Genomic DNA, 24845 nt, shown 5'->3' on the forward strand with positions numbered 1-24845 from the left:
CTTCTTGGAATAAACATACCTTTTTTTTCAACGCTTTCAAATTTTTGAATCCCAGACATATTTTTTAGTGGTTATTAAATATAAAAGCTAAATTTTATTTAAATGTAAATGGTCTACTTCTACTAAGAGAGATTAATTGTATTTGTTTCTTTTATTCTATCATTTTACGTGAATGAAGATTGCTTAAGAAAGGAGGTACAATTATGTCGATTTATTCATTTCGATAAATATTAATTTTTTTGCTATTTTCCGGTGATATTTTAGTGCATGTAATTTCGAATTCATCATGACTCACTTTCTTCTTCTTTTTTGGAAGTGTGGAGCACTTTTTTTGGATCCAATAAATGTAACTTTTCTGTATTGTAATTTTGCTTAACGTTTGGTTTTTTATACTTACTTTTTTCATAACTGTAGTTGAACAGCCGACCCAATTTTATGGTTTCACGACTATTAATGTTCGACTCCGAAGCCTTGTCATTTTGCACCCAGAAGACAAGGGAACTCCTAAATCCACACATTGGGAAAAATTAGCCTTCGTTGAGGACTTTTTTATAGAACTATCCCACATTTGCATCACATGGAGAGGAAGACCACGAGAACATTCTACGGCTAGCCTGACAGAAAAGGGACTCTAACCCAGGAACCGTCTACCACTGAGAATATTTCACGTTATCACTGTGGTCGATGTAAGCCGGATGCGGAATTCGTATCGACTGGGATTCGAACCCGGTTAGCCTCATTGGAAGGCGAACGTTCCCTGAGCCATCGCGCTCATACTTACTTTCAGTCAGATTTTTTTTTAAAAAAGAGCCAGGGTATCCATTTTTATAAAGACGACTTTTACATGATATACAATACGTTAATGGTAATCTGCCGACAGTTCTTATATCTCCTCCACAGCGCAGGTTGAGTCATTACGGTACAGAATTTCAACAGTCATCCGCAACTTTATATAATTCCACTTTATTCCATTAAAAATCATACGCATCAACACAAATCCGAATTTATAGTGATTTAAGTATGTCGAATAATTATGAATTATTATGATTTAATGACAGTTTAGTTAAAGAACACATTGAGACAACTGTTAAGAAACTTCTTGAGAAAAAACGTTACTCGTTCAATTTCTACAAATTATTTTTATGCACTATATTAACAGTATTATTTCACAACGGTAGTTGAACAGCAGACCCAAATTTCGGATTCACGACTACTAATGATCAACTCCGTAGCCTCGAGATTTTGAACCCAATCCAGAAGACAAGGGAACTACTGGATCAAATATTGGGAGAAATTTGTCTTCGTGGAGGACTTTTTGATGGAACTAATCCTCATTTGCATTGCATGGAGAGGAAGACCACGAGAATCTCCTACGGTTAGTCTGACGGCAAGGGGACTCTAACCCATGATCCGTCTACCACTGAGGATATTTCACGTCAGCGCTGTGGTCGGTGCAAGTTGGATGCGGATTCATTTCAACCAACCATCTCAGGGATTCGAAACCTGTTCTGCTCATTAGAAAGCAAACTTTCTATCCTATGAAGTTTTGTTGTCCCATTTACATGGAATAGTGTAAAAGAAGTTTAATACGTTGTTACTCACCTACAAGACATTGGTTTTCAAAAAAGTCGACTCGGCTAGCAGGTGCCAGTCGAGCATTGTCGGCTGTCCTGTCGTCATCAAAGATGTGACATTCTCTTCTCAAATGGAAATAGTTAGCTGCTCTGCACACGTACTTTCGGCTTTCGAGGCAAAATTGTTGACACTGTTCTAAACTGACCACCCTGACCACGTCGATTGGAGACAAACCTTGAAGTTCGTGATCTGTTGTTCTTTCGTAGACCCACAACTTGGAGCATCCCACATAAGCTAAAAAACAATTAAAAGAAAATTCTTTTTCTATTTAAGAATTAAATACATAGACCGAGAGATCTTTGGATTAAAACAAAATTATTATCTACACGTTTTTAGTGGTTTAAGGGCCAAATCATCATCATATCTGGCTAGACAGCCCAGGGTGGGCCAGTGCCTTCCTTTGAATTCGAATCCACTTCTCTCTACTTTTGACACTTGTTCGCCAGTTTTTCTCCTTTAGAGGAAGGAAATCAGTCTCAACTAAATCCAGCCATCTCAGCCTGGGTCTACCTCTTTTCCTGTTCGTTAGGGGTTTGTGTAATAGGTTTTTCTTTAAATTTGAGTCATCATTCCTTCTGAAAATGTGAGCTGCCCAGTTCATTCGATTTTTAAGGACCAAATAGAGAATCATTATATATGTTACCGTGAATGATCGAAATTAAGAGAATGTCTACTTTCATCGGTGAATGTCAACAATCACAAACGTTAATGATCAAAATATTTGTTATGTCCGATTTGATGTTAATTTATTCGTTGATATTGTTACATTTATTCTGTATCTTAATACCTGCTGAGGATAGATTAGGAAAGACATCAGTGTTCCGGGCACTGAACCTTAAAAATAGGGAATACCGGGCACTTAACTGGACCTATTTCGGACATTTACCGAAGCGACTATGTGATTGTCAACATTCACCAATGTACAACCCATTCCGGTTATTCACAGTCATGAATTAAATTACAATTATTCGATTCAGAAAACAATTAAAATATTTGTTTGACTCAAAATAGTGTTGAAGCCCTTTGAATTTTAAAAGCGTACCAAATGGATGGCTCAGGTTAAGTTTGATAAATAAGAAATCAATTTTCGATTCTTTTTTATTTAAATATAACATCATATAGTGCGCGCCCCATAAATGTTAGTAAAATGAGTGACACGCATATGAGAACGGTTAACAGTACAAAAGAAGGTATTAAAGGTTGATCTAGAAAACATGCTGAATCTCGTCCTTTCAATGGAAAACTGCGCTCTAATTGAATGAAAAAAAAAGTTTTGCTTTATTTTTTCTGAATAAATATTATTATTTGCGACAGTTGAAACTGTCAAAAATAAGAATGTTTATTTTTTTCCGTTTTAATTTTACAGGAATTCATTTCATTTTCCGTAGCATCTCCCTATTGGAAATAATTCCCGGTACAAAAAAATTATACCGGTCTATGAAACACCGGTATACCGGTATACTGGATCCGATAGTATACCGGATCCAGTATCATACCGGAACCGGTGTTTCGTAAGCCGGTATCAAACTGATTCCGGTATACTATCTATTTATTACACATTTAGTAAACTGTAGGAAAACATTTTAGAAAAATTTTATGTGTGTCTAATCTTTTGCGTCATGGGATTGCAAAGTTCTGAAGACCAAAAATTGGAAGACAGCCGGGAAGACGCGCGGCCCCACTCAGGACTGTTTTGCCACCGGTACACTGTCATAAATTATTATCACTTGGCAGTATTCTCAACTTTCTTCTATTATAGAATATCTTACCGGGTACACATATACCGCCAAAGAAAGTCTTTCCAATGGAAGATCTGAAATCTGCTGGATGAATGCTGGGTGGATCTTGTACGGTGCTGCACTCAAATCTCTGGTGGTCCAGTATAAAAGAACGACAGTCAGTTAATGTCTGGCATCGCCTCACACATTCAGCTGTGATTCCAGGAGTTGAACTATCACCTCTGTACAGAAGAGTGGAGGTCACTCCGAATGGTTCATATCCGGTCACTCTTTCGAAAATTAACCTCTCCCTCGGAGAACATTCTGGACCTGAAAAAGAATTTCTTTTATTGCACATCCATGGATCACATTTGAGTGGTCCGCATCACTAAGGTTGGAACGCTTAAACCGAAAACAACAGCAAATACACTTGTTAAATGTTATGGTGGTAGTATTAAACGAGAAAATACTTAGCAGGAAATACTAACCTCGGCGTTTATTAAAACTCTGGAACCCTAAGAACAATAGAATTCCTCATGGAGGAATGCAAAGAATATTTTTAAAACAAATAATGTTAATGGATGTTGTTAATTTATATTGATGTTAATGTATCAAACAAAATTGCAATCAATCTAATTTAATAAACGCAAAGTGGGTTTCAGCAAATTGGAAAGTAATTTTTGGCCTATCTTAGGGGAATCCCAACTGGATATCTGCAAACGACGTTAAACGTGGGTACTCATTCGTTTGTGCCACGATTCAGCAGTTGATCGCGTTCTTGCAGGTATACCTGATTGATTTAAGTGATTATAAACCATCCACAACCCTATGATTTCATTTCACACCCTTATCACAGCATCATTTTTATTAAACTAATCATTTTTTTTAAATTTATCAAAGTTATTTCCAACTTTTGTTGTTTCAAGGTGTATTACTAATAGGTATATTGAAAATTATCAGCAAACCGTCAAATCAATCCTCTACTTTCTAGATAATAGCATAACATATAAAATTAGACAAAAGTTAAGATAAGTAGCAAAAAATTTTATCCCTATTACTATTAACCGTTTCAGCAATAAAAGTACCCTATCTGCGAAATTGTCTTTAGAGTTGAGGTTGCTCTCGTGTGCGAATAAAGCTATTTAGAGAGAAAACTTATTGTAACCTCGTGAATTGGGCCGGGGTATCCTGCTTGGTAGGGCACTGGACCCATGTCCAAGAGTTCGTGGGTTCGATCCCAGTCTGCCGAAGGCTCTTCGTGCAGTAAATCGTGACTGATGCGCGTTAAATCTGTCGAGTCACAAAGTCCTCCATGCTCCCATAACAAATCAATACCTCTGGGGGTACTGATCCAGGAGTTTCCTTGTCTTCTGGATTTTTTCAACGCTAAAAGGTGACGGAGTTGAACGTTAGTAATCGCAAATTCAAAATTGGGTCGGCTGTTCAACGATGGTTATAAAAAAAGGAACCTTGTAAAATAACTACTTGTACATTACGGGGGTGCATAATTTATCAATAATTTGTCATAAAATGGAGTAGATGAATGACCAGAAATAAGGGTAAGGGAAGTGATATTTATTTAAAATTGCATACTTACGCGGCGAAGGTTCTTGCGGTTGATAGGGTGGCCTCGTCTTCAGGGTTGTTTCTTTTTCTTGAGCTTGCGTGTTGCTGGACACCACAGCAGAAGGAATGGACACAGGAAGAGTCACTTCGGTTGTATCTGCCTGCAGTGCTTCGAGGGTGGTTGCGTGGGGGCACATTCTCTCGTAGTATACTATTCCTGGACGACGTTGAATCGCTGCTGAACCCCCGCTGGCCTTATCATCGCCACTTAAGAAACACTGGAGGGCGCTGGAGTAGTAAGAGAACGAACGACACGAAAACCTCTTCAGCTCTGTGCACAAATCCCGGCATGACTCTAGGGTGGACACTCCCTCCGTTTGTATAATGTTGGCGTAGGTCGGATAAGCATCTTCTGTTTCCACGTAGGGGCACGTAGTGTCCACTGTAATAGAATAAATTGTCCTATAGTTTGTCTACGGTAAGAACTCTCCCCGCCTTTCTGCTGCTATTGAAACAAGAATTTCATGGAGGGCTCTTCACTCTAGGGCTAAGACAAAAGAAAATGATTCCCTTCGTCATTCCGACCCGAGACTGCCCTGCTCGTTACCCCGTCATGAATCCAGATGAGGGGAGTTCTTACTTTAACAAACTATACAGTCGCTTGCCAAATTATTAGAAAGCACTATAAGATTCTATGCAAAATTTTAATTATCATGTGATACTATACAGCTTCATTGTTTCTACGCGACTTAAACCGGTTTGAACTTGTTTACGTTCGTGATCAATGGGTTAAATTGAACGATATATAATATAAAATCGACGATCGGATAAATTAGACGGTATATTATATAAATATAGATTATTTATTATACCAGGTATTATATTGTAATAATTAGACAAAATTATGAGACGTACTGTAGTTTATTAATAATGACATGTTTTGCACGCGTTTATAGGCAATACTTATATGTTTGAACATACATGTAATGACTTTTTATTCAGGAGATTTTTTATGATCTTCCTACTTGTATTCATTTTTAACGTATTGCATTACAATGTTAACCCATTGATAACGAATGTAAATAAGTTCTAACCGGCTTCGTCCGCGAAAAAAACAATTGTATCACATGGTAATTAAGATTTTATATAGAATCATATAGTAGGTCTGATAATCTGACTGTATATGGGTGATTCTTTTTAAACATGACAATTCGGACCAAAAAATTTCTTCAAATTTAAAGTCTTCAAAATAATCTAAATTTTTTTTGTATAGGTACTTCTTTAGTTACACTTATTAATATCTTACAGACAGCAGTGCAGTTTATTGACATTTGCTCGAGAAAAAAAATAAAATAGAAATTCAGCAAATCTTGAAAGCCAGGAAAATGATATATTAGCTTAGAAGTTTAAAAAACAGTCATTTTAAGTTAATAGTAAGTCACTCAACTTAAGCCTTTATGTTAGATAGACCATAGATTGCTTAAATTATTTCTTTCTTATCCTCTGTAGAAAGAATCAAAATTTTTTTTGTTCTTGATATGTACAGAATAAAATTGTGTACAATAATCAATCATTACATAAATAAATAACTTTAATTACATCCAACCATATTACAATCATACATAAACTTAGTATTAGGTTAATATTTGCTTTTCCTCCTTAAAGTATTAGCAGTTAAAAAAATTTCTGGTAACACTTCAATGTCCTGGAATTCATAAGCCAGGATAATGACAAATTCGCCATTTCATAGCATATAACATTACTTTAATTTTATATTTTGGCCTAAGACGTTTACATTCCGCAGAAAACAACAGGATTTCTTAAAATAACTCGGATAAATCTATGTAGTTTACGTTATTAATGATTTCAAGAAGCCAGGGAAATAACAACACAAATACCGACTCATCTTGAAACAATTTTTGAAATAGATTTTAAACCAGAAAATTGGTTCTTTATTCACGCAACAAGACGTGCTCATTTAGGATGGTACCTAATCACTCAATTAACATAAGATATTGATTGCTGGCTCCATCTATTTTGATTATAAACCACTAAATAAAAGTAGCCAGGAAAATGACAGATTTTCTTGGGACAAACAAATTATTGACAGAAAAAACTATTTTAAACGAAGTTTTTGTAAATAATACCCTTTGCGTATATTCTAGAAATGCTTACACAGGTTGAGATAAAAAAATTAGATATTGAAACATTTATGGGAAGTTTTGAAGCTAGTTATTATTGGAAACATTGTTTGGGACGTGCCAGGAAAATGACATTTTGAAGTTCAGTTAAATTTTTTAACTATACAAAACAGTCAATGCTAGTGCAAAGTCGTTTTAAAATGCTAACAATGCAATTTATTAATTTTTTTTTAAAAAAATAGTTCTTTTAGTATTACAGTATTAGATCTTGGAGCAAGGGACAGTGAATTGTCATATTTTGTAAGAATCACCCATATACAAAATATCCAGCAAGGTTAACTAAATATACGCATTGCTGTCACCAAACGTTCTTCAAGTGGTTCAAAATTAATGGGGGCCTTAATGTAATTTTAACAGCGGTTGAAATAGTATTGTGGTATGAAATCTGAAAAACCTTTCTTTCAACCTTAATCTTTACAATGTTGTTTAACATTTTAAATTATGTATGAAACTTAATTAACTTATTTTAATAAACTGTAATAGGTATTGTTTCATTGAAAACTTGTTTAGACATTGGAATCTCGTAAGTTTGGGATCCTTCGAGCTATTAAGAAAGCTTTTTAATAGCCCATGAATAAAGTCACAAAATATTTTCTGTTTATAATCTCCCGATAAAAATAAAATAACTGTATTAATTTTTTTTTTAAAAATGATCTGACGTCTCTTTCCATTCTAAGTCTATGACATTAAAAAAAGAATTGTTGAATTCAATAGAACAATGGTTTCTATTTGTATGATTAAAATCCCTCATGTTCGAAAAAGTAACGATCAAGAAATGAATAAATATAAAATGTTAGTTAATAAATACAATCCGTCACTTTCCTCTAATTAATTATACTATTTTAGCATTTAAAGCTACTGGGCGGTCAGACAAGCAGATGAATAATTGTTTTTGGTAAATGTAAACTTTTTTGTGATCGAATCATAAGTTAACTATTAAATAAGAAATCGTTGTATTATTCGTCCTAATAAATCTTACAGAAATCGCAGTCGTAAGAATAGTATCGTCGCATTATTCAGTTTATTTTACCACATATCATGGCAACAACGAAAGTTCTCATTTCCTTTTCACGTTTGCAACAAAGTATTGAAATATCAAGCACGTGAGCTGTCTTAAGCATGAAAGCGCTTACACATTTCTGAATGAAAATGCTTTTCTCGCGTCGCGACAACGATAAGATGAAGCAAACCGAGCTATAAAAGCTGAGAAGAATAAAATTTTTTTTAAAAAATCAATTAGTTCATATCAACAAAGTGTTTTATATAATGTTTTAATTATCAGGTTCAATAATCATAATAGTTGCTTTATAATGACAACTAAAAATTCTGAAATTTACAATTGTGTTCTTAAGGAAATTGTGAAACTTTTAAAGTACTTATTTTTTAAAAGCATTTGTTTTGTTTCTCTATTGCAAGTTCCCATGTTGCGGCATGTATTTCAATTAAAATTTATTTTTCAATAACTTAATATTGGTTAAAAACTATAATTTTTTTAAAAAGGGGAATTAGTTTTCAAGATTTTAATAAATGATTCAATTTCTTGAGATTTTCAGCTGGGACGCATTTCAAATGAGCCTGATTTGCAGAGCAAGCCCTAGGAGGTTGGGCAGTGTGTCAGCGAGCAGGGGTAGAGTTTTTTCTTTTCATCTCTCTTCTTCAAACTTTTTGAAAAGCAAGAAAAAAATTTCTTAATCATTGATATTTAAATCGTTGATTTTTATCATTTGGTTCAAAGCGAAGATACTCTGATTAAAATGAAAAAAAAAAAAGGTTTTTGAAAATAAATTTAGTAAGTTTCAGAAAAGCTGCCGTTTATGACAGCTTTGCTGAAATGGGAGGGAGGAATATTTTTCCATTACAGGCCAAAATATTAGACGGACTATAAGATTCTATGTAAAATCTTAATTATACAGGTGATGCAATACAGCTTTGTTGTTTTTACGATACTGTTTACACTTGTTTACGTCCGTGTATCGATGGGTTAATTGAGTCGATATATAATATAAATTCGACGATTCGATACATGAGACGATATATTATACAAATATAGAATGTTTATTATATCAAGTATTATATTAGTATATTATAATAATTATACCAAAGTATTAGACGCATTGTAGTGTTTTAATAATTGCATGTTTTGCCGGTGTTTATACGTATTACTTTTATATTTAAGCAGACACGTAATGGATTTTTATTCAAGAGATTTTTATATATTTCCCATTTGTATTTATATTCAATGTCAACCAATTAAAATATGGATGTAAACAAGTGCAAACTGGTTTCTGCGGCTTAAAAACAATAAAGCTTTATAGAGTATAACCTCTGATAATTAAGATTTTACGTAGAATCTTAGAGTGCGTCTTAATAATTTGGCCATAAACTGTATTTGTCTTATATTTTTTCAATCTTTTTCATTCAAATAAGTCTCATCATTAAAAACAAATGCGAAATTTGTAGACAGGAATCTCTATGAAACATTTAGAAATGGTGGTACCTGGTAGGCAACTGTTCTCCAAATAGCTCACTCTCGAATCTTCACTTCTGTAGTATTTTGTTGGTTCTGTTCTTCGGTCTGCAGGTGAGAGTCTGCAATCTCCGCTCTCTTCGTCGTATCTCGCTGACCTGCAGGTGAACTCCCTCTCAGAGAGACACAACTGAATGCAGGATGTTCTCGTCTCCACTTTGTTGATCGATTTCTGGTACAGGCTCTCAGACATCTCATAACCCAAGGCACGCTCAAAGGCCCACGATTTGTCAGAACACGTTTGAGCTTCAGGACCTGCAAAATTATACATCTAGACACTATTATGAGCATATGAATGGTTCGGGGGAATTATCTTAGATAGGCTAATCGATTAGAGTGAAGCCGCGATGGCTCAGGGGATAGGATGTTTGCCTTCCTATGAGGTGAACCGGGTTCGAATCCCAACGATGGCGGGTCGATACAAATTCCGGCGTGCACCGACCTACAGTGTTGACGAGAAATATACTCAGTAGAGGAATCGTGGGTTAGAGTCCCCTTGCCGTCAGGCTAACCGTGGGAGGTTTTCCTCTCCGTGTAACGCAAATAAGGGTTAATTCCATTGAAAAGTCCTCCTCGAAGGCAAATTCCTTACAATACTTGATGCAGGAGTTCCCTTGTCTTCTGGATTGGGTTTAAAATGGCAAGGCTACGGAGTTGTACATCAGTAGTCGCAAATCCAAAAATTGGGTCGGCTGTTCAACGACGGTACTAAAATAAAATGTATTTAGAAAGAAGCAAAAAAATGCGTGTTATATCCCGTGGCTCATTAAACCCGAATTCGTGGTTAGAACAAAAAAATTAAACACAACCTACTTGAGTTTACATATTTTAACCTCAACGTACTTTATATACTTATATGACTTATACAACTTTAAATTTCTTTCACCTTTGTCTTAAGAGTTTTATTTGTTCGTTTATGTGAATAACATACTACAAACAGCTTAATAAAAGCTTTGAAGAGAAAGCTTGTGAGCATTTTCGTTCAAGCGATCGGAAATGCAACTCCCTCCCCCCCCCAAATAAATAAATAAAGATAAAGCGAAGTTAGTTTTCTTCTAGAAATGAGACATTCTCTGAAAGTTGCACCCATTGCCTTAACTTTAACAATGAATTTGTGTGTTATTTTTTTAATAACACTGAAATTATTTTCGCAAAAATTACAGACCTTGATTTATCCTCCTCAAACTTTCTTACAAAAGGAGATAAAAAGTGTGACAAAAGGGTTAAATGATAACTGAAATGTATTCTTCCGTGAATCCCTCTAATTCTACAACGACCTTGCGTAAAAATAAACAACATTTGTTTGATAAAGGTATTTTTCCCTCCATTATTTTTTGTAATTGATTTTTCTAACAACTATGTCTTCAAGAAAATATCCATCTGGAAATTCTAAAAGGAAAAAAAAACAAAAAACAAGAAACGCAGTATGAAAATTACAAATTAGATGTTTGTTTATTATTTCTTTTCTTTTTCACATTTATTTTAAATGTCTAATTATCGAAACTTCCATCTTATTATTTGATGTGTAATGAATTCCATTACTTTCGAAATAACATTTTAGGCATCTCATTTTTATTTTAGATTTTTCAGAATGTAAATAATGATGTGAACAGCTCCTTTTCCCCATTTTCTTGCGCAGCTGTAAACATAAGTTTTTTTTTTCCAAACGAAAAAACATCGTTACGAAAATTCTACTAACACTCATTTTAATCTTCAAAGTCATATATTGTTATTTTTTTCTTCTCTTAAAAGTTCGTTCAATCTTAAAAGGAAATTATCCGAACATGGCATAAAAAAGCAGTGTATAGACAAATTCATGTTTTTTTAAAACTAAATATAATCGTTTTATGTAACAATAGCTTCAAATATATTGTGGCGATTGATTTTTAATAATTTTTCAATATTTTTTTAAAGTTCAACGCTTTGTTAAAATAATTTCTTAAATCTATATTTTTTAAAGGCTCTCGATGATTGCTAGCTTCACGGTATCATCCCAGATACCAAAATTAGGTTTATCTCCACACAGCAAAAACCTTTTCACGTAAACCTTAAAAGGTTTGTTATGCGGTTTGTGTGTAAACCTTCTAACCTTAAAACGAGATGTGTGACTATCTGCCCTATTCTACGCACATTGCCTTAATCCTAAACTTAAGTAAACAACCTTCCATATAAAAACGTTAAATTGAGGTTGATTTAGGGTTTTGAAGCGTGAAAAAAATCCTTTCCTAATCCTAGTCTCAAGATGATAATAATCTTAAATCTAAATAATTATAAGGTTACTTTTTCGCAACGTCTTGTACGCTCCTATGCCACAATCCTTTTTAAGAGAACTTTAAAAATAATACTCTTAGGATGAAAGGTTTGAAACTGAGATATTTTTGCTTTATTTGAAAAAAGGTTTTTATTACGAACATTGTCGGAACAATGAAAAGAAGGGTTATATTCTTTCTGGGATATTGTTTAATTTAGTAAAAACTAAAATTTCTAACTTATGTTAAACAATAAAATAAAAAATTTAATTAGTACAAATAATTTTAATGATCATAATTTTTGCATCTTCATAAAGATAATTTCATCTGTAGTAAACTTTGTAAAAAAAAATCAGAAATATCATCTTACTTAGTGTTTAGTTTAAGATAAACATGAGAGTTTCGTGTGTGTAGTATCGAGAGTATCGAGACTACTATTTTAAACAACTGATTTTCTTTTAATAGTTTTTCCTTATTTCTGATATTATTCCAAAAATCCGATGTTATTCTAAAAAAGCGCATTTATAACCAATGTTTTCCTTTGTTGATGGATTCTACTAATGTTTTAATAGTTGTTTTTCGAAATATCATACCTTGGAGGCATATTTTTTCAAAGTAGCTTTCACCGTCTCTCGCAATCAATTCCTGAGTTCGACCATTTGAATTCCTGTCCAGTCTGTCACATCTCATGTTGTGATAGTGGTCACTGAATGCCGGACACTCTGTTCCATCCTCCAGGCATATTTGAGCACACTCCAGTGTATTGCCCAGTGCTCCTGGCTTCTCCACTTTCATCATCGTGCCTTGAGCTGACCTCAAAAGAACACCGGTCATCTTTTCAAAAGTCATCACTCCATTATCACATTGTTCTGTTGGGGACAAAGTATTCTCACTATAAACTCAACATATTAAATTTTTTTTTTTTACTACAGTTTCTTAATTAATATCCATTTCGCCAAACTGAATAGAATGTAATTAATTTTTTACGTAATTGATTGATATATTATTCCATATAATTGATTTATATGATGTAATTAATTATTATTATTAACAACATATCTATAAAATATGTTTCACAATGATTCAAAATTACTATTCTTTTTATTTTGTGAGGTCCGAATGTATTCTTTCAGTTAGGATATCCCTATTATTCAAATCATCAATCATGATTTGAAATACTATAGGCATACTTCGTAAAGAGTTATTTTATGGGGTGTTAGTAAGGTAAAATTATTCATAGTTTAATTAAAATATATCTAATAACAAGAAAGATACATTATTAACGTAAATGTTGTTCCTCTTAATCTGACGTATGTCAGCCTCTGACCAGAAGAAATATGTTTTTTATGTATATCGCATTTTTGCTAAATCGTATGTTCAATATATTTGTATAATATGGTATATTTTCTATGCGAAACAGTGTAATCAGAATCTACGAAATTTATAAGATAGGAACGCCAAAAGCATTACAGAAATCGATAATATCATTTATTTAACATTCCGTTATTGTGATTTTTAAAATATTAACCGAAGGAGGAAAACATTGTAACAATCGAAGGTAAGAAATCAATGGAGGAGGAAACATACCGAAAAAGCATTTCAATTCTCCGTAAACTGCACCCGGATGCTTGGGCAGTTGGACATTTTTTCCCCAGGTGACGCTGCTGTCTCCGCTCAGCTGGCATCGGTTGTCGACGTAGCTGTAAGACCAGCAGTTGAAAGCTGTTTCTGCATCACATTGATCCATACAGTCTGTTGCTGTGGCCGCAAATTGAAGGGAATCAGGAGTCAGAAGTATCACATCCGATTTCGTTTCATAACGACAACTTGCTGGTGCTACACACACATTAAAAACAATACAACTATTAAGTAGCTGAAATACCAAAGACAGTTACGATGCTAAACCTAAGCATTCTACTTCGTTGCAAATAGAGCCGAATATATATACAGTGGAGCATCGTTTATACGACGCCGAAGGGACCACCGAAAAACGTCGTATAAACGATAACGTCGTATAATCGATTTTTACTTCTAAAACTGAAACTAACTCTGTTTTCAGTTATTTTTAATGTTTAACGTGTTGATTTACATAAATTTCTAAATTAGACAAAGCAAAACAAACAAATAACCAAAGAAGAAAAATTGCAGTGAGCAATTTGAATGTATGTTACCTTTAATTATATTTTCTTGCTATTAGTCTCTACAATGCTTTGAATAGCTAGTTGAACTTATTGCTTTCTATGATGCAATTTTAGATTTCTAATCACGGCCAAATCTAATGGCTGAAGCGCACTTGTGCAATTTGCAGGAAAAAAGAGAGCTTTTACATTTTCCAAAATAATTAGTATCGGTGGGTGCGCTGGACATTGGTCGATGAATAGCAAAATTTTTCGTTTTTGCAAATTTCTTCATAGCATTGTCTAGTTTTTTCAGTCATTTAGAAAAAATTACGGTCGTCATCCAAGCATTCTTATTGGCACCCTTTTCTTATTGGCACCCTTATACACAAGAAAAAATAAAAAATTAAATAAATGTGAGCAAAATCTAAAAACCGACGTATAACCGATTCTGTGCGTCGTATAAACGATATATTTTTACATTAAAATGAATAGGAATGATTTGGGACCACACTAAAACGTCGTATAAATGTAAACGTCGTATAAGTGATCGTCGTATAAGCGATGTTCCACTGTATATATATATATATATATATATATATATATATATATATATATATATATATATATATATATATATATATATATATATATATATATATATATATATATAAGTAATGATTGATTTCAGAGGGAGTTTCATCCCCCAAAACCTCCCTAAAACTACGCAACTGGGGTATATTACAGGATGAAAATTATCGGCGACGAAACTGGCAAAGTCAACCGTAAACTCAATCAGTACAAAAATAACTCGAAAATCCTCGTGTGCTATAGAAATCACAGTTGCCCGAAATATCATCAAGTGTTTCTCTCCGCTGAATGAAAAATTGTCTATTATTAAAAGAACACACCCATCTGATCGTTTGCTTCTTATGGCGTTTTAATTCTATATGATGACGGTTACAAATATAAATAAAAAATGGCGGCAACGGTGATGAGGAGGAAGATCGGATAAATTAATACATTATATTAATTAAGTTCATAAAATTATACGGATATCAATTGTACAGCGTCTGTGATTTACTTTCCTTTACAAACATTGTTGAGAAAATATGAGATGAAAAAAAAAATTAATATTAGCTAAAATTAAAGATAAATAACAGAAAAAGCGAACCCGTTAAGAGCCAATTGTATTATATTAATATATTCCTTTTGGCCTTCATTTCATGCATGTCAGTTTCGGTCTTTGCTTTCTTATTATTATTAAATACAGAATTTGAGGATTTTCTTTGGCTTTAATGAATATTTTGCATTTTTAAGGTTCACTATAGAACTTGGATTTTAATATCAAAACAAAGGGTTTTCTTTGGCGGACAATTTAATGATTTTTTTATATTTTTTCGGTTCGCTAAGGAACTTTGATTTTAATATCAAGTCAAAGGTTAGGGGTCAAAATTTCTAAAAACATATACATAAGCTAAAAAACATTTATTAAACATCTTGAAAATTTTTATTACTTTGTCCGTGTCACCCTAGATCAGGGGTGGCGAACCTTTATACACTAACGTGCCATTTTTTCTAAAAAATTGTTTAATGAGGTCATAGACGTGCCTTCAAATAATTTTGACTTCGTGAATATTGGGAAAATAATAATACTAAACACTATCAACTCAAAACTCTTTATTTACATTGAAAAAAAAAATACATTTTGCCATGTCTTAAAACAAGTAACATCAGTGTAACTTCTGTTGTTGCAGATTCGATGACAAATAACTTATATTAGGCTGTAAGATGTTAGTTTAAGCAGGACTGTTAATTTTTTTTTGCTAGTTTTTTATTGTTAGCTTGTTTTTTATGGTTATTAATTGTTTTTTTAGCATTAATTGTTAATTTTTTAATTAATAATTGTTTATTATTTTGTTTGTTTTTTGTGAATTTTAATTTAATTGTTACATATGCTGCATAGTGTAATAACAATTGTGACCGGTGGCGTGCCCAAAATATTGTGTCTCGTGCCATAAATGGCACGCGTGCCATTGGTTCGCCATCCCTGCCCTAGATTGTAAGCACAGGTTTCGTTAAAATTGATAATGATGCAAATATGGTATGAGTCTGTTTAAGACAATTCTTTTTTGCCAACATTGTGCTGTCTATTTTTGTCCTTAGCATTGTTCTCCTTTTCTTTCTAATTATTATTAAATACTGAATTTGATGGGTTTCTGAGGCGGACACTTTATATAAATATTATGGATAGAGTGGAGTCTTCTCTCGTGAAACATATTATATTAATTTGGTACTTACGGGGCGGAGCGCATTGGTTCTCCAGGTAATTTCTCCCGGATCCAGGAGAGGTACGAAAGGAATTGGGTTTGGTGCGTCTAGTCTCACGACTCATTCTGCAGGTGTGCTGGATCTCATCGTAGTCAGCTGATCGGCATTTGAATCTTTCTTCTGTGATGCAAAGTTTCTCGCAGTCTTCTTTGGTCCTCACGTTTTTGGCCTCCTTGTCCACGTGACCCTCGAGGTAGGCATCTCTCACTCTATCGAACACCCACAGTCGATCACGGCAAGCTGAATCAAACGCTTGTTTGGAAACTGAAATTCACAAAAGGAACTCTTTATATTTCTTAATAAATAAATCATTTTTCTCAAGAACTATTCGTACAAATTTCGTAGTTTAAAAAGTGTAAAAATGCATACAGTGAAACCTGCCAAGTTGACCACCCTTGTAAGTTGGGCACCTGCATAAGTTGACCTCAATTATCAAGAACGGAATTTTTCCTATATAATATAAAGAAGCAAAACCTTTGTAGGTTGACCACCTGTCTATCTTGTATGTTGACCACTGAAATAAGTCAATTTTGTCTAGGAGTATTATGAAATTCTATTCTAAAACCCTCATAAGTTGACCAGAAAAAAAAATCATGAAATTTTCTGTCATTTTTGCAATCTAAGTTAAAATTTCACTTGTTTGGTGAAATAGTCTAAAAAGCTAATCTAAACACTTTTGTGAGTTGACCATCAGGGGAAACTGTAAGGGGTCAGCTTTTGACCATTTCTTTCATTCGTTCATTGAAAACAGGTGTGTTAGTTGAAAAGTTGCTCTTCCAGTTGCAATAGTAGAGCATTTGAGTAAATGAATGCTTTGAAATATGCTTTGATCCTTTATTTATGGTCTTTGATCTTTAAGTGTAGTAAATAAATTTTAAAGTGTTCAAATAATTTTATTTTGTTTAAGTTTTCAAATTGCATGTTTTCATGTTCTGATATTTTAAGAAATTATACTTATTAAACACTTCACATGCATAACTAACGAAATAATTTTTTTAGAAGAAATTAGTTAAATATTAGAATTATATGTATCAAATTGAAGTTCATTCAGGTTTAAACACATTTCTTAAGATATTCATTTGCATATTTTCTGAATAAAATTTTTAAGTCAAGTAAAAAAAAAATTAAATATACAGAAAAATGATATAGGAAACGAAAAAGTAAACAATGACCCACCCCCTCTATAAGTTGACCACTTGTCTAAGTTGACCACTAAAACAATGCACCACAAGTGGTCAACTTACACAAGTTTTACTGTATAACTCATAATTTAAATGTTTTTCTTTTATCGTTAGCGAATAGAATCATAAAATTCATAATTTTAAAAAAATATTTTCTTTGCACACTGCAAAAGCAGGGTGTCTCCAAAAATAGTAAGGATGAATAGCATCAAAACGAGCTCTCATATACACTTCAAAGTATAAGTCTAGACTATAAAAAGAATGAATGCTTTCACCAAGCCCAATAACACAATGCTTTATAAAATGCCAATTTTGACCGTGTTTTGAAATTGTCAAATGGAAACGATAGATTGTTTACTATCGAGCACGAGAAGTCACGCTGCTAAGCATTCTACAGAAACAGAAGTTCACTGCCATAAAATAGTTTGTTGAACTTCCACAAAGTCTGAGGCTGTCTGCTGCTATGGAAACAAGAATAGGTTCTCTTCACTAACACAATAGACCGAAGAAAAAGTAATATAAAAAATTACTTAGATCAACAAGGAAAAATTTTATTTTAGTTACTTTTTATTAAATAATTACAATTAATATGATTGCGAAGCAAAATTCTCTCTCTCACACACTAATTTATTCACAGTTTTTGTTTTGTTCCTTCCTAGACTCAGACTATAAAACCTAGAATGAAAAAAGGAATCTGAAAAAAAAAATTCTACACACTTCGCCACTGACGATATTTGTTCCTAAATTTTTATCCTGTAAAATATCTTACATAAACGAAATTTTTCTTCTCTCATATGAAACTAAAATTAATGAATTAAATTTAAAGAATGAATTTATATTTGAAAAATTTGTATTAACATCCAGTGTCATCTACTACAAGTTACAAAATATGTGTTTTTGAACTTCAGTAGATGACTATGTTCGACGAGTTATGACGAGTTTTATGTTATGACGAGTAGATGTTCCATTCAATGTTGAGTCGATAAACATTTTATTTCAAGAATTCGCTTCATTAACAGTTTTTGCTGTAAATTGTATCGTCATTGGATTTTTAAGTAACTTATTGCCAGGTTTTTATATCACGAGTTATCAAAAGTGGTGTCAAACCAAAAGAGACATTTCACTACAGAATATTCTTGGTGTTTAATTACACCTTTTCCTTAAACTATTTTTGACGTAAAGTAGTTAATTTTTGGGTAGAAATAGGCAGTGTGTGGAATTGACTTTAGACTACACGAAATATTCTCTTATAAACTTTCTGAGCAAAATAGAAAAATTTACATTGAGGCGACTAAACTATTGGGAGGATGTCTTCCAAATTGCGTCAACAGCTCGAATCCAAAGGAAGGGACACAAATTCGAATTCAGCGATTACTAGTCGATATGCATCATGCTCGTGGCTCGCACTGACCACAGTGCTGACGTCAAATATCCCTAATGGTAGACGGATCACGGGTTTAAGTCCCCTTGCTGTCGGACTAACCGTGAGATGCTTTCGTGGCTTTCCTCTCAATTTAATGAAAATGGGGTTTAGTTCCATTAAAAAGTCCTACACGAAGACTAGCTTCTCTTAAAGCTTAATCTGGTAGTTCCCTTGTGTTCCGGATTGGGTTTAAAATGACAAGGTTACGGAGTTGAACATTGGTAGTCGTAAACTCACAATTGGGTCAGCCGTTCAACGCTGGTTATAATATAATAACATATATATATATATCCGTCGTTAAACAGTCGACCCGATATTGGGTTTACGACTACTATTGTTCAACTCCGTAGCCTTGTCATTTTATACCAATCCAGAAGACAAGGAAACTCCAGGATCAGTACCTCCAGAGGTATTGATTTGTGATGGGAACATGAAGGCTTTTGCTACTCGACAGATTTAGCGTGCATCAGTCACCATTTACTACACAGGGAGTCTTTAGCCGGCGATGATCGACTTGGACATGGGTCCAGTGCCCTACCAACCAGGCCATCCCGGCCCCTAATTAATTAACATATTTTATTTTATTTCATAACCGTCGTTAAACAGCCGACCCAATTTTATGGGTTCACGATTACTAATGTTCAACTCCGTAGCCTTGCATTTTTGAACTCAATCCAGAAGACAAGGGCCTGGTTGGGCACTGGGCCCATGCCCAACAGGTCGTGGGTTCAATCCCCATCAGCCGAAGACTAGTAAATGGTGACTGAAGCACGTTAAATCTGTCAAGTCACAAGGTCCTCCGTGTCCCCATAACAGATCATACCACAGTAGGTGACTGATCCAGGAGTTCCCTTGTCGTCTGGTTTGGGTACAAGATTACAAGGCTACGGAGTTGAACATCGTAAACCCAAAATTGGGTCGGCTGTTCAACGACGGTTATAATATTAAAAAGTGTGTACTTACCTCCCCTGAAGCAAATTTTTTCGTAAAAGTTGACCGCTTTTGAGTAATGAATGTCTCCACCCCTTCCAACTGAATTGACGTTGTAAGAGATGCAGGATGATGAAGTGTAGTTGAGTGAAAATGAGAGACAGGCTGCCTGCTGCTTGCAGAGGTTGATGCAGTCCCTTGTAATAGCTTGACCCGGTTGCTGCAACATAGACTTGTAGGAAACAACACCGCTGAAGCTCATGGAAACCATCTTTTCGAACGTTTCAATGCCTCCGAAACAGTCTTGAGCTGAAAGAACAACAGATATTCTCTTATCATTAAGTGACACGTCATCATCTGTGTATAAGACATGCTTTGTTGAAAGCAGATCACTACAGTCGTTGGCCAAACTATGAGACGCACTCTAAGAATCAATGTGTCCCGCAGTGGACTCATCATTAAGACACGGTTCCCAGCAGATCACCGAAGTCAAGCATCACTGGCTGCGGTCAGTGTGCGGGTGGGTGACCCACTTGGATCAGTCTGCGTAGGGACCGAGGGTGTGCGGTATGGGTCCTCGTTAAACTGTGCTACCGTAAAGTGCTCGTGCAGGTCGTCGGGCTACGGAATCGGAGGTGCCATCCCCTCTGCAGATGATCAAAATTGTGATGGCATGTCTTCGGATCATCATCAGGGATGTTTCCCAGACCGTCGCCAATAGCCCATTGTGCAGCTCTAGTGTGACGTAAATGAACTACAACAGCAACTAAGAATCAATATAACATTTTAATTATCAGGTGATATTTTGCTGCTTTTTACGCGATTTATACTTGTTTCAATTCGTGCATCAGTTTGTTAATCAACGATTGGATAAATTGGACGAGGAATATTTATTATATCAGGTATTAGTATATTATAATAGTTAGACCCACTGATTAGACACACCGCAGTTTTTTAATAGTTACATGTTTTGCACGAGTATATAGGCAATACTTTTATATTTAAACATACATGTCCTGGATTTTTATTCAAGTGATTTTTTATGTACTTCCTATAGGTATTTATGATTAACGTATTGCATTACAATGTTAACCCATTGATACACGAGCGTAAACAAGTGCAAACCGGTTTCAGTCGCGTAAAAAACAATAAAGCCGTGCAGTATCATCTAATAGTTGAGATTTTACATGGAATCTAATAGGGCGCCTGATAATTTAGCCAGGAAATGAATGTTGCTGTTTTCGGTGATGTTGTACCCTATTTTGTTAAGTAATAGTTTTCAGTTGTTTGATGTACTGTATTTATTAATGAAATATTTAACGTTTCCCCATTTGAGTTAACACAATCACTCACTATTGTGCTAACAAGCGAGATTTTGCATTTGCAGGATGCATCTCGCCCGTTCTGTGCGATAGTCAGTCTGTAGTCAATGTAGAGAACTTAAAGGTGTGAAAGGTCAAATTATTGTTTTCTTTTCTCACAATAATAATATAGAGCGTATGTTTGATAATTAAACCAAACCGTGGTTTGGTTTAATTGTTCACATCGCACTAAAGCTAACTTTTTAGGTTATTGGTAACAGTCTGGGATTCATGCATAGTAAAATAATCCGAAATTCTGCTGTTGTTGTTAATTTACGTCGCACTAGAGCTGCACAATGGGCTATTGGCGACGGTCTTTGAAACATCCCGGAGGATGATCCGAAGACATGCCATCACAATTTTGATCCTCTGCGGAGAGGATGGCACCCCCGCTTCGGTAGCCCGACGACCTGCGCGCGAAGTCGAGCACTTCACGGTAACACAGTTCAACGAGGACCCATACTGCACACCCTCGGTCTCTACGCAGACTGATCCAAGTGGTCACCCACCCGCACACTGACCGCAGCCAGTGATACTTGACTTCGGTGATCCGCTGGGAACCGTGTCTTAACGATCAGTCCACTGCGGGACCCGAAATTCTGGAACATGTAGCTCTAAAATTTAGATAAATGAGTAGAATAATGGTTGTACCTCCGGTCTTCTGCAGAATGAGCAGTCAGACACAAGAGTGGACCCAGTAGAACACCGAAATAAAGTATCACTGATGGTTAGTAAGTAGATGGGTGAACACTTTAACCAGCCTGAGTAGGGATCGCGGTTCTCGTTTAACTATTCTACCGTAACTTCACTCGCAACTCATCGGGCTACCAAAATAGAGGAGCCATCCCCTCTGCAGAGGATCAAAATTACGATGGCAGGTGATTGGATCCTCAGGGATGTTTTCCAGATCGTCACCCATAGCCCATTCAGAAGCTCTAGTATGACCAACAAGAGTGATCACTAAGACACGCAGACTTTTACATGCAATAGAAGCCCAAAATCTTTTTAGATCAATTCACTATCTGAGATAGGATAAAAAAAATTTTTTTTTCACAATTGTTTTTGCCTTATTGCTAAAAAAAAACGGACGTTTTTTTTTAATGTAAATAATGTAGTCTGCCTTCCTTTACTGTTTTCTCAAAACAGAAATTATTCATCTTACGATACTGAGTGTATTGAAGCTAAATTTGTTAGAAAAATAGCATTTAAGTAAACCTTCATCCTGAACGAGCTGTCAGAATAAATAATTTTAGAAAATTTTTTGTAGAATTTTGATATTCGCTTCAAACCATTATGTTTAAAAATATTTTATTGCCAAAAATTTAATTTGACTCTAAAGTATATCTAAATTAAATACTTCAGCACAAAAGAATCTGTCTATTTAAGAAATAGGTTAGTATAAATGCATCCTAAGCATTTCAAAACTAAGGATTAAGTCAGTCGCTCCATTCTAAATGCAGTCTTATTTCAAAAGAGTTCTGTCGTGTTCATCCAGAGCAATCACATATTTGGTGATTGAACTGTTGCTTCCGCTTGTAACGGGTTTGCTACAAAACAAAAGACCGACATTTATTCGAAATAGAAATCTACTTATACATTCCCGTTACTCTCTGCCGATAAACAAATGAAGATTGGATTGGATGCTTCTATCATTTTTTTTGCTCATTTAAAAACAGCATACTGTAAACAGAAAAACTAAAAAAAAAATTTCTAGTTAAGCATAGTTGCAAATGAATAGTAATATATTTTATTACAAATATATAGGACGCAAATTTTCCTTCACACCTTCACAAGTAATTTGGATGATAGAAAAAAAAAGACAAACCTTACTAAAAAGAAATACAATCAAATCCCGCTATAGTGAACTTCCGGTTATAGTGAACTGAAATTTCTGTCTCTTGAAGGTTCACTATATCGAGGTTTGACTGTATTTCGAAATGAAAATAAATTATTAGGTGAAATGAATGCAACGTTCCAATAATTTGCTTGAATTTTGACGTTTTCAATTTTTTTCCCCAATGGGTTATGGCTCATTTCTGGTTTGCCTTCTGTAGTTTAAATGAGAGTCCCGATTATTTCCGAGTTTATGTGACTTCACTAGGATAACCGAAAAACTCGGTTAAAGCGCATAAAAAGGAAAATAAGAAGAGTAATAAAAGAAATTCGCAGCGAGAGGGTTAACATACTTTTCACAGAAATTATGAATACAAAATATTACTATATTTTCTCATAAGAGAAAATGAATAATATTATCAGAAGGAACCTTCTCAATAATTTCGTTATTTCCGGAATTGAAATCTGTTTGAACGAAACAATAACAAACAATTTAACTATTTACTATTTATTTAAGCTTATTCCATTAGCGTGTTGAAACAACACCTCCTAGAAGTATGAAGGCCTCAGCACGGATCAATTTAGTAGTCCGATGTGACGAAATTAACTGCGCAGTTGATGAAAAATAAGAAAGATGTCATTACGTTCGGGGTACTAAGCTGCGCAGTGGTTGAAAATACGGCGTATGTCATTACGTTTGGACTACTAAAGGATATTTATGGTAACCCGTGCAGAGGCCTACTCTTTTCTAGGAGGTGTTGGTTGAAAGCGGTTTTAAGGATAAGGATTTAAGTTGGAAGCTCCGTTTACTATTCTACTATGGATGCAACAAATCATATAGCTTGAATAATTTATTTTCAGCAAATTATTTAATCATTTTAATAAAGTAGAGGCATAGAAATAAACTCTATGGAAGTACGCCTATGATATGCTCTAAAATATGCATAAAATAAATTTTAGAATCTATAAATAAAAAATTCATTTTCAAACAATTTCGAATAGGACGGAAACTTGTTTGAAAGAACTGTCCTTGTAATTATTTAACTTCAATTTCTGGTGGGACATTCTCATTCGACTTCTGTAATGTCAATTACAAACGGATTCTTTCTTTGACATCCTTAAAAAATGCTGAATTGTTTGTTTTCTTTTAATCTAAGAGCCATTATCTTGCATAAAGCTTAGTTTAATAGAGCGGGAATTAATTTAATATTCCGTGTTACTAAATAAATAATCCCAAGAAACTAAGGAGAAAAGATAAAAACTGCACTGACTTCATAAAAAATGGACAATAAGAGTAGTCTTATTGTGAACGTTTAAAAATTGACGTCACAAGTCATTAACGCTTGTCAAGTTTTAAGGAAGGGTACTTATTTTTGAGTGCTCGGGACATAAGGACATTTATTTTCATCTTCCTATTTTCTATCTATATTCAAAGCTAAAAATGATTATCCTTAAAATTTTTTATATAATTATAATGAAATAAGTAAATTTGATTTCAGTATGAAATCCTCATACAAATAAAGTAAAAACAACTTTAAAAATACAAATAATGTCAGATAAAAAGTTCACACGTTTAAATTCTAAAAGCTTGGAAAAATCATAAGTCATTTACAAATCGATTCTAATTTTCTTTTCAAATGAGATTAAGAAGAAAACAATCTTTGCTTTTTGGTCAGAAAACAGATCACAAAATTTCTATTTGCCTGAGATATTTTTCTATTAACTATTCATAAATAAACTTCGCAAAATGTTTTTACATTTCTTTTAGTGTCT

General features: G+C 34.2%; 1 protein-coding gene across 1 annotated transcript in view; it reads right to left on the reverse strand.

Moving 5' to 3' along the window:
- The window catches only part of LOC107457465 (uncharacterized), an 83335-nt gene that overhangs the window by 35027 nt on the left and 23463 nt on the right, over positions 1–24845 (reverse strand). The window contains exons 4-11 of the mRNA XM_087158562.1: positions 19912–20187; positions 16315–16608; positions 13484–13732; positions 12490–12765; positions 9618–9902; positions 4951–5361; positions 3405–3683; positions 1603–1869 (exon numbers count right to left, since the gene is read on the reverse strand). Of these exons, the coding sequence (XP_087014688.1) occupies positions 1603–1869; positions 3405–3683; positions 4951–5361; positions 9618–9902; positions 12490–12765; positions 13484–13732; positions 16315–16608; positions 19912–20187 (2337 nt within the window). The remainder of the gene's footprint in view (positions 1–1602; positions 1870–3404; positions 3684–4950; positions 5362–9617; positions 9903–12489; positions 12766–13483; positions 13733–16314; positions 16609–19911; positions 20188–24845) is intronic.

Source organism: Parasteatoda tepidariorum, chromosome 3 (genome assembly GCF_982258835.1).
Source record: "Parasteatoda tepidariorum strain Cologne lab strain chromosome 3, Ptep-v5.0, whole genome shotgun sequence".
In the NCBI taxonomy this organism is placed as follows: Eukaryota; Metazoa; Arthropoda; class Arachnida; order Araneae; family Theridiidae; genus Parasteatoda; species Parasteatoda tepidariorum.